Genomic DNA, 11,827 nt, shown 5'->3' with positions numbered 1-11,827 from the left:
CACAGCGACTCTGGAGATGTGTTTCGTGCACTTCGTTTTGTCACTGGTACAAAATGTACTAGGTATAGAAACTGGTACCTCACATACACCTCCAGAGTCGCTGTGCATGCACATATATCTTATTAGAATAACATATTTTGATCCCAGGAGATCGGATAGGTGTACATGGACATACATAACGTCTACGTATGGCTAGTTTGACCCAGTTCTGGTACAAATTAGTATTTGCCTTAGCTTTTGAACCAATAGGCCGATCGGGATGAGATTAAAAATGCGTGGCTAACTCGTCGAGATGAACATTTTAAGCTGTCTAACGACGAATGAACATAAATATTTCATGTACCTCTGGGTCAATCTCTATAGTAAAATTCCCCCGTCTCAAAAAGCCTTTTTTGTTTTGTTATTGTCAACCCCTATTGGTGAACTCGGTCGAAACCATCCGCAGTTCTTCGCAACAGAACACTGAACACGACCGTCGCACATGCCCATACATTTATTTCAAATTGTCAAGTTGTTTCATCGCTATTATTGATACGGCTTGCTAAGTCACTCGAGAGGCTCTGGAATGGCGGAGGTTTATGGCACACGAGGCAGTATTGTACGAAGAGAAATAAGGCTAGCCTCTCTGTGTTAAAATACGTTCTTCGCACGCTATACATGTTAGACGTGTGGAATCTGGTAACAAGCGACTTTTATATTGCTTCCTCTACTGGTAAGTATTTATCCTCGTTCTACCGCACTTGGCGGGAACAAGAGGGCATTGATGTGCCATGACGACACTCAATAGTGCAATGTACCGAACCGTGATTGTGTTCCTGATATTCATTACCGGGTGATTTGTATATTACACGTGCTCTCAGGTGAGTGGTACGATCGTTGCAGGTCGTATTCCGATGCGTTACTTGAACACGTTTTTTTCAAATGCACCAAATCATCATGACGGGGCACATGCTCTTAATGAGAGTATGTGACTCTGGCTAGCATTCTATAACGCAATATGCTTGGTATGGTTAGCTGAAATAGATACGTGGCTGTTTTGTCCCCCTTTCAATCGTCTACTCCGGTGCCCGTGGCCTATGTTCACGCCAGCATGCCTGGCAATGTTATTCCATCGTGGTGAACTGGTGTGCAGTCTGCACACCCTCCAAAGGTCTCACATATTCGCAAACGCATAAATTATCCAACAACCATCACAAACACATGGATCATACACTCCTCCTAAACTACAAGAGGTGACTAGGGCTTTAAAACAGCTCTGAATCGGATGTGGTTGTCCTCGACCTTCTTAACGGCCTTGAGGCAGGAGTTGGCATCGAAGGCAAACTCTTCGATCACCGGCCGTACCTTGTGCTCCGCACAGAACTCTAACATTTCTCTGGTCGTCTCCGGCGATGCCACGAGACTCCCGGTGATCTGGTGATAACAGAGATACGAATATGAGGGCTTACACATAGGGATACATGAATGCTGAGAGAGTGGATTTACCAGATTCGATTCCTGGTAGATTGGAACATCCACTAGTTTCATAGAAACGTCGATTTTGACAGTACACAGTTTATGCACCCAGATCTGCGAACAATTAAAAAGTACATAGCAATTTCAAAGCAACCATAGCATTTCAGTACACATTAGTTTCGCGAGTATTCCAGAACCAGCACTCAGGCAATGACAAAGCTGTGGTATCGAGGAGGCCTGCGAACTGCAATAACATCTTAATCACACGGCAGCCAGGCAGAGCTACAACTGGATTGTAGGTAGTAGCCTCACACGAACACTCAAGCACTGTAAAACACCAACCTTGATGTTCGTGCCGATGATGGGCCCCAGTCCGAATGTGTACTTGTACGACGGTGGTATGCCCACAATACACATGGTGCCCCTAACCGAACGGATCATGGTAGAGTAGCTATCCCAGTCCAAATCCGCTGGGGTGGTGACCAGCATGAAGTTGAATCTCTTCTCTGCTTCCTTGATTTGCGCGGCGTCTTTGGAGTTGATGTATTTGTCCGCTCCGAACTTGTGACTCTCCTCCTGAGACACACGCATGATAGGTGCGCGGTAGATGAACAACATGCTTTACGGGTTTTAGGGGTTTAAGGTTTTGGGGTTGTAAGATTATTGGCGCATACATATGTGGATTCGTCTCAAAGTGCACCACACTCATATTCAAGTAAGCGCTGCTAGTCAAAGCATGCAATGTAATCTGCTTATACTTACAGTTGATGGAGACATCGCAGCTACACACACGTACGTACAGTCACTAATTACATGCGTAGAAATTCCTGTGAGTCACTCGTATAATACGTACGCGCAGATCTCCGACCAACACGTCACCTACAGTATAGTCTGGGAGCAGAGGCCCATTAATTGGGGCATTGTATAGCAATACAGAACACTCGAACGACTCGGCGTCAGAATGCATCATTTGATTATACAATAAGTATCAGACACGCACCTTCTTGTCCGTGCCTCGGGATATTGCAGTGACTTCACATCCCATCTCATGAGCGATCATCAGCGCCAGATGTCCTAGGCCGCCGATACTCACAACTGCCACCTGTACTTCAAATAAAGCCATGCGGGTAGGTGAATACAGATCAGAATCGTGTTGTGTTCGAATGACGTCGAATGGCTTTGATTCCACAGTCGATATTAACCACTAGTACTCCTGACTGGGAGGCGTGAAGACGATATATATATATATATATATGTATATATATATATATATATATATATATATACATACATACATACATATATATATATATATATATACATATATATATATATATATATATGTGTGTGTGTGTGTTTATATATATATATATATATATATATATCTGTATAGGGCGTCATTGGCGCATACACACCTTGTCGCCTTTCTTGACGTCGTTCTGCTTGAAGGCGTTGTATACTGTTGCTCCCGCACTGCGAGAAAAAGGAGTAGGCGATCTTAGTCCCTGTACAATTCAACGTAGCACATGCACACTCACATCCTTAACCATCACTCTCCCCTTAAAACTCGTACATCCTTAACCATCACTCTCCCCTTTTAACCCGTACATCCTTAGCCATCACTCTCTCAGTAAGATCGGCCAGCAGCCATGCATACTCGTGCAGTGGTAGCGTGCGAGTACGGACACATGATTGATTTGCAGTAGACGGTTTTTCACCCGCACAATCATAGAAACCCTAAAAACCCGCACAATCATAAAAACCCTAAAAACCCGCACAACCACAGAGTGAACTGAGTTTAAGTAGGTTCCGTTTCATCCGTGTGGCCATATCGCGGCCTGTAGCACGCAGTGGAGGAGGGCAGTGTATACGATAAATAGCGCATTCTAGAGAGACGCCCATGCATTCTCACACAATCACTCTAGAGAGACGCCCATGCATTCTCACACAATCACTCTAGAGAGACGCCCATACATTCACACCCAATCACTCTAGAAAGACGCCCATGCATTCACACCCAATCATCAATTGGTTACTTCGCACACCGGAGATCATCAGTCGATGGATTGCATACAACTAGTGAACTAATCAACGCCAAACTAACCAAGCACAATACTGGTGACGGGATGAGAACGGAGTTGCACAGTCTACTTCGCCATGTTGATTCCAAATGAGTGTGTCTGTCAATATACCAGATTAACCGTGCATGATGTTATCATATCCGCAGATACCAATCCACAGTGTATGGTTGTATACTGAAACTCACCATGCCAAAGAGTATACCGTGCAAAACCTCACTATGGCAACGAATATATTAAACCTCATTATGCCAACGAGTATATTGCTACACTAGCTTTACCACATGAGTGGGGCGACGGCTGAGTCCTCAATGCCGTCAGGGACTGGTGCAACGAAGTGCTGGTGCCACACCACATGCGTAGCCCACCCACCCCTGCCATGGCGGAAGCTTGTCTGTGCAAGCAACAGGCCTTGGACGTCAGTCGCTCGAGTAGTTGTGCGGAATAGAACTATGGTGGACTACCTCTGGTGTACTACCTACGGTGGACTACCTCTGGTGTACTACCTACGGTGGACTACCTCTGGTGTACTACCTACGGTGTACTACCTATGGTGTACTACCTATGGTGTACTGCCTTTGGTGCACTGCTTATGCTGTAGGTGTACTACCTATGGTGTACTGCTTATGGTGCACTACTTATGCTGTAGGTGTACTACCTATGGTGTACTGCTTATGGTGCACTACTTATGCTGTAGGTGTACTACCTATGGTGTACTGCCTATGGTGCACTACTTATGCCCTACCTATGGTGTACTGCCTATGGTGCACTACTTATGCTGTAGGTGTACTACCTAGGGTGTACTACCTCTGGTGTACTACCTACGATGTGCTACCTATGGTGTGCTACCTATGGTGTATTACCTATGGTGTACTACCTTTGATGTGGTACTACTATGCACACGCATTGTTGCGTCTGCCACATACCGCTTTGCCGCACATGTTCTCCTCGCGCTCGTTACAAAACTCGCAGTCACGACAGCTGTTTCGCTGCCACCCCACCGCAACCCTACACAGTTACCACAAAGTATTCGATTAGTATACAACAACATCACATATACAACAAGCGTAGGTATAATTCCCAACCCGATTACCGAACACTTTCACAATGGCCTACATATTCACGAATGGTACTATCCATGGGTGGCATTTTGCACGTTTCGGGCATTACTAGCATTTCAGCCACAAAAAAATATTAAACGCTTTCAACCCAGAAGCGTGCGTATTTGCGCTCCTATACCAACAGTCTACCGAATTCGACATGACAGAGAAGTACAAATATTATTTGTGTATATATACTAAAAATTAAAAATAGCTTGCATTTTCCAAGAGCTGTCTTATTTCCGAAAACTTGCGCACTCTGACCAAAACATCTGTCCCAATCGCTCGAAGACATACGATCTCACCTTTGGCCTATCTTGACATCTGTAACATCGTCAGCGACCGCTTCAACAACACCAGCCATCTCATGCCCAGGGATAGACCCATCTCTAGTCAGGGGTTAAGTAGAACCATTATTATACATATATTGTCATACGTATATACAGTAGAATTTTTGTGTTAGTGGTATAGTAGAACTACATAAACATATATAAATATAAATATAGATATAGATATAGATAGTATATATATATATATTATATATATATATATATATATATATATATATATATATATATATATATATATATATATATATATATATATATATATATATATATATGGGCTCTGCGTTCGAAAAGGCCTGTTTAAGGGTATCTCTTGTTATTTGGTTTTCGATAGCATCACGCTAGACTATATTTCTACCCGTAAACTTTATAAACAATTCGAGATGTGAGACATACGAATGTGCTTTGAGGTGGAAATGTACACGCGAGATTCACCAGGCAGGTCCGTAACCTCAATCGCGGACAACACCCTGATACAACTGAGCACCTTGTTTGTACGAAAGCCAACGTTTGATGATCTGCTGTATACTTTTTAAGACACGCGCGGTTCATGCAAAACTCTACATGTTTATAGGCAAACTGCATCTTTTATCAGTCCTGTAATATATGCAGACGAAACTTTAACTCTTCAATGGAACAGACAACTGTACTGCCATCACAGTACTTACTTCCCGAAGACGCTGAAATCCGTGTGACAGATTGATGTCGCCATGATTTTGATGAGAACAAATCCGGGGTCTAACTCTGCAACTCAGCAAAAACCAACAGTAGTGCATATGAGTGAAGGAGGCGAATTGCACGGTAGGTATAGGAACCATCCACTAGCAACTGATTCTAGAACAACATAATAACACACACAGCACACCTTCGATAGTGTACTCAGTTTCTTCAAACACGCCATCTTTCAGCGGATTGCCTTTCACCGCAAGACCGACAGCCGTCACGGGCTTAGCTAATTTAGTGACTGACATGATAGCTGGGTGACCTTTCTCTTCAGCAACTGACAGCTTTGTAAATATCTATAAGTGGTTAAGTAGTATAAAGTACTATTATTTTAAATCATGAATGGAAGTCCCTTTACTTTAATATGTTTATTGCTCAGCTGTTGCTCAGCTATTTGCTGCGGTATTTACACCTGATGTAGAAGTAACACAGTATTTTTATTTATTTTTCCAATACATATATGGCCAGATATGGGTATAAATGGGTTTTGGCATAGACGCCTAAATTCAACAGTTTTGGAACATTGCGCGCCAAAATCTTAGCTTTGTTACTAAATTCGATCAAAAATATCGCTACAGAGAGAGAGTAGAGTGAGAGACTCGAAACTCGAGTGTCGAGACTCGAGTCACTCGACTCTAGTTTCTATTTTACTATAAAATTGTTTTTTAAAAATAAAATAAAAACAAACAGATTCTTGTTTAATTTTGTTTTTGTTTTGTTTAAAAAAAAACAAACGTAATATATTTATTGTTTTTTTTAGTAGATGGTTTTTTTCTCGAGAGAGTTCACATGTTGATATCAACGTGCAGATAAATATTTAGCTATTCTAAATACCACATGTCGTACTACGACTCTATAAAAATTTCTCGACATTTTATCGGCATGTATTTATAAATATTTAAATATATTTCTACGTCGCCAAATTGAAATCCTGTCCAAGCGGGCATTTTTTTAACCACGCAAGAGGTGCCCTCAATAGAATGCTGATCGAAGCTGCAATTTTCACTACAAACTTTCATCTAGAATATACGTCTTGAGATATTGCTTGTTTACATGCATGCGTTACAAATGTAAACATGCTGCCTGCTTTGTAAATAAATATATGCCGATTCGCGTTCATACATTGCTTGCGGCTACATGAAGACAGTCAGAATTTTGAAATATCAACTCATGCGGTCTTTGACAAGCTTACTGGTCTGTGGAAAGCATACTTACTATTGTTAGTATATAGTCGACATTTATGATAAAAAAATAAACTTTTCAAGATATTCTTATAACCAAGGCAAATATTGCTTTCAGACAACTTCTTTGGGATGTCACCACATTTAATACCAGTATATAGCAATAGTGTGCTTTCCACTACAAAGAAACACTTGTGTGCTATGGCGTGGCGTATAATGAAGGTTTTAACAATTTCTGTTCAAGTTCGATTCTTGTGTGTTCACATGGTTGCGCTTGACTTTATATATTAGGGGGTCTATCAATCAAGTATGTATTTGGTCGCCGCAGATGTGCATTCTAGAGGTATATACGACTGCTCAATGCCTTGTCGCAGTCTTCCAGTGTGTCAGTTGAGTGCTGTTATTATTGAATTGCTACCAGACCTCGGATATTGGTTCACTGCAGAGTGGAATATAAGACTGTTCTGTGGGGCTTGCTATGGTTTCAATTTATTCGTCACCAACGACTGGCGGTTTTGAGTTTCGATCTGAAGCGCTTAACTTAATTTGAGCAGGCTTAACCGGGTGTTTACGCTTTATATGTATCACTACATTTCAACATTAAACGATGCAGGACCATACTAAAGCTGGTATAAAATTGGATCCCCGTCTCCAGTTAGGGCATCTCCTCTACTCAACTTTAAGCCTTAGGAACACTCACTAGACTTGGCTATAAATAACTTTTCGACTCCACGCACATTGCACCATGGTTGTATATATGCAGTCATACATAAACCAATTCCTCTGCGGGATGCATTGAAGATTCCTACACGAAACTTATCAATGTGATATCACAAACATATGTTTTCTAATTTAAAGGATGAGATTTATACGTGAAATTTATTAATGTGATATCACATACATATGTTTTCTAATTAGGATGCCCTGATAGTACCTGAGTGTCACGAATCAGGAATCCAGCTATTTGGAGCAGCTCGCTGTGATGCGCACTCCATATTACAACGTTAAGACTATTAACCAACCACTTCCTTGCGAGTGTAGTGTTGGTGTTGGCTGTTCTTGCGTCCATCTGCGAATGATGCGTTTTAACGGCACGTGTACTTCGCTCTCTGTACATCAGCCCATACGTACGCGAGAACGCCCGTACGCCAATGTTGGACGACCTACTTTGCCACATTGCTCCCCCTGGGAGATGCTGGCTATTACTGTGAATAGTGATACGGCCGAACGCAAACCTAGTTCAGACACTGCAGCCCACTCCGTGTGATGACTGGCACCACCCGTGCACGAGCGTCCCCTGCTACGGTTGATTGTCTTCTAGTGAGACGACACCTGTGCGCAACTAACTAGACGTCTGAGGCTACAGCATTCGCGCGGGCTCCCGCCATTTCTACTGCGCCGAGTGGGCGGTATTCATTCCCTTTTACTAGTGTTGTCCCAAGTTTACTCTGCTGATGTGCAGGGCGACTTCTTATGACTATGACTAGACCTATGCCTATGTCTATGCCTTTGCCTATGCTGCTGTTTAATTGTCCATGCTACAGCTACAGCTAATCCCACTATGGCCCCATATAAGGTTGTAACAGTGGCACTGCTGCTTTTTTGTTAAGGTGTTTTCTGCCCATCGCTTGACATGGGCTGGCGTGGCCTTTAGTGGTCGCGTGTGTGCGTACTTTTTTTTTCCTGCACTTGTGATATAGTCTGTGGCTCTCCCCACCACGCCCGCCCCAGCGCAGAGCCACTGGGGGAAGTCAAAGGTGTCCACGTGTAGATGACTCCATTGCTACACACATCCATTAGCTTGGCTGAGTGTTGCATTCGTAAGTTCTGCGCATAGAGCCCATGCATGCCATCTCGTCTACGTGTCTCTTTATCTCGTCCTCCTACAGAACAGACAGTGGCGATGTGCATACGTGCGTGTTCGTGCCCACGCGTAGTGGTTGGTGACGCTGCATGCCTGCCGCACCACACAAGAGGTGTCCGTGCACTGAGCTATACATTAGACCGTTGCGGAGAAGTCATATACGAACACATGACTCACACGGACACAGTGTTCGCCCGACACTTGCAAATCCAATGCAGACACACACACAGTGCGCATACCTGCCAGGTGCACCTACTTGCGCTACCCCCCACCCGCCACCTACTAATCGTTTCCCACCACTTACATACTCTCAGAGTCCCAGGACTCACTGCCGTACACCTAAAGTCTCCCATACTACAGTTACTAACTATTTCCATCCACCCCATCGCACCCCCCACTACACCTCAGTTAGGTCTGATGACGCCCCCTCGGCCACATCGTCAGCCTCGACTATACACCTATCGTCCACACACGCGGCCGTGTTGATGGACGCTGACCCAGGCCCTTTAATGACCCCTGCTGCACGCTTGTATTCCCTCTTTCTTGTGGCTGCGCTGTTAGTGTTGCCAGTGGTGTTGTTGGGTGTGGCGTTGTTGGAATTGGATCGTTGTAGTGAGCCGTTGCTGCTGGATGATGCGGCTGTGGGGTACGACAGCAGACCACCGCCTGACGATGTGAACATCACTGAGTTGAAGTTACCTGAGGCGAATGAGCGTGCACGGTTAGCGCTGTGTACTGTAGGGCTGAGTTTGGTTCAGAGAGATAAGTGTGCTGCTACGTGTGTGTCGTATTCAGTTGTGAGTTGTATTGAGCTGAGACTGCTTGGGAGAATATAGTTGGCAGTTGTGTGGACTTGACGAAGTGGGGTGGCTTGGATCTGGTAGAATAAGTAAGATCGTGCTTAGAAGTGTCTTAACCTACACTATACGCATCGCATGACACAAGTCGGAGCAAACACCTACTTCCATAACCACAGTAATCAACCACAGCAACACTTCAATTTCAAATTCAATTTCAAATTATATATATATATATATTATCGTGTGAAAACATATAATAAAATGTAACAAGCATACCTGACGAGGACTGTTTGTCGGTGTTGATGGGTTCACTCACACCCTTGACGTGGAGAATGCCCGCACTGCCTCTGTCGCCTTGTCCACTGGGTCCCGACATGGGCAGCAGTTGCCGCTGACTGGGCTGTGCTATCGAATCACTGTATTCAATGACATGTGGATTGATATATGGTTAGTGGAAATATATATGTACGCACAAACACAAAACACAAACACACACGCACACGCACACATATATATTTATATATACACACACACACACATATATATATATATATATATATATATATAACATGTATTTTCTTATATTTATATATATATTCTTATATTTATATATATATATATATATATTGATATTATAAACACACACAAACATATATATATATATATACATATATATATATATGTGTGTGTGTGCGTATATATATGTATATGTATATATATAAATATATATATGTGTGTGTGTGTGCGTATATATATATATATATATATATGTATATAAACTATTAAAAAAAGGGTATGGTTTAGTAGCAGAGTGACACGTCAGGTGAACGTTTGTGGCGTTGAACGCCATAAAGGAACATCTTAAGTTACATCCGAGAAAAGGAATATATAAACACATTGGAATTAACTATGACATGATAGAAGACGTTAACGTGTGTTTGTAGATAAAGTGCATGAAGTACCCGCCACAAAGCAACGCAATAGTCGCACATAGAGGCACAGGGCACACTTCATGACAGTCATCAAAGACAAAACAGTACGGTGGTACAACTATCGCCGGCTAATTATTCCGTTCACATACACCCGCACGCAATCATGCAGTCCATAGCAACCACAAAACTACGCAGTCCTTCTACGACAACCCCATCAAGATATTTCGTATACCAGTTCTTATACCAACTCACAGTTCACAAACATACACACACACACACTCTCTCTCTCTCTGGTCATCGTTTAACCACTGTGTGCCTTACCCGCCTGATCGGTCGGAGGCTTCGTGGTTCCGGGTGTTATAGGAGTCGTCTTTGGCTGCTGAGGTGTTGTGGTTGCTAAGGCGCTGCACCTCACTACGGAAGACCTTCCACAGCTTGAACACGACCATGAGACAGTTAACCACCATGTACACCAGCACCATGTACATGGTCATGATAATCAACTGCACATTCACTCCACTGTCAGCTGCGTGAGGGGGACATCACATATGTACACATATGCCATCAGTGTATGTGAGTGATCGGTGTATGTGAGTGGTCAGTGTATGTGAGTGATCAGTGTATGTGAGTGATCAGTGTATGTGAGTGATCAGTGTATGTGAGTGATCAGTGTATGTGAGTGATCGGTGTATGTGAGTGATCGGTGTATGTGAGTGATCAGTGTATGTGAGTGAATGGTGTATGTGAGTGATCAGTGTATGTGAGTGATCAGTGTATGAGAGAATCATGGACACGGCTTGTATGTCTGGCAGATGTGTGCACGTGTTAGTCATGTGAATCACGGGGGTTTTTAGGGTTTGGATTTTAGGGTTTGGGTGTAAGGCATGTGTGTGTAATGAGGCATCTGTTGGTTATCAGTGTTCATCTACAAGAAGAACGACCGCGCCCACAAGCTCACTGTGTGTGTGTGTGTGCGCAAACGTAAACCTTAAACCCTAAAACCTTTACGCGTAGACTGGTTTTATTGTTTAACGCAGAACACTTTTATTTTCAATTCCTATAACAGACACGACCAGTGATTATGATGTGCAACATACCACTTCATAAGAGTAAGTAAGGGTCTCTGAACACCACTCTCACAAGCCCAATAATTGCACGTCATGTGGCGCAGCCAACCACACTCGCGTGTACCCATCAACATCTAAACATAAGAATATAATATATATATATATATATATAATATATATATATATATATATATATATATATTATTATATATAATATATATATATAATATATATATAATGTGTGTGTTGTNTTNTATATATATTTATATTATTTTATTAT

The 11,827-nt window shown here is 42.7% G+C and overlaps 2 protein-coding genes across 2 annotated transcripts in view; both read right to left on the bottom strand.

Moving 5' to 3' along the window:
* Nucleotides 1-1,236: 1,236 nt before the first annotated feature.
* On the bottom strand, nt 1,237-6,014 carry SARC_00958 (hypothetical protein; the record flags this gene model as incomplete). The annotated part of the gene is made up of 9 exons (XM_014305340.1): nt 5,846-6,014; nt 5,649-5,724; nt 4,939-5,022; nt 4,460-4,541; nt 3,815-3,927; nt 2,871-2,928; nt 2,456-2,557; nt 1,798-2,031; nt 1,237-1,413 (listed from the first exon to the last, which is right to left on the bottom strand). The coding sequence occupies exons 1-9, from the start codon at nt 5,949-5,951 to the stop codon at nt 1,237-1,239; spliced, it is 1,032 nt and encodes a 343-aa protein (XP_014160815.1). The 5' UTR covers nt 5,952-6,014.
* A 1,730-nt stretch (nt 6,015-7,744) lies between these two features.
* Nucleotides 7,745-11,827, bottom strand: part of SARC_00957 (hypothetical protein) — a gene marked incomplete at its 5' end in the record, with an annotated part of 10,683 nt that continues 6,600 nt past the window's right edge. The window contains 3 exons of the mRNA XM_014305339.1: nt 7,745-9,447; nt 9,825-9,964; nt 10,802-11,006. Coding sequence (XP_014160814.1) covers nt 9,146-9,447; nt 9,825-9,964; nt 10,802-11,006 — 647 coding nt within the window. The 3' untranslated portion in view covers nt 7,745-9,145. The remainder of the gene's footprint in view (nt 9,448-9,824; nt 9,965-10,801; nt 11,007-11,827) is intronic.

This window comes from Sphaeroforma arctica (genome assembly GCF_001186125.1).
Source record: "Sphaeroforma arctica JP610 unplaced genomic scaffold supercont1.34, whole genome shotgun sequence".
NCBI classification, from domain to species: domain Eukaryota; class Ichthyosporea; order Ichthyophonida; genus Sphaeroforma; species Sphaeroforma arctica.
The sequence above is the reverse complement of the archived record's forward strand: the minus strand, read 5'-3'. Positions and strand labels throughout refer to the sequence as shown.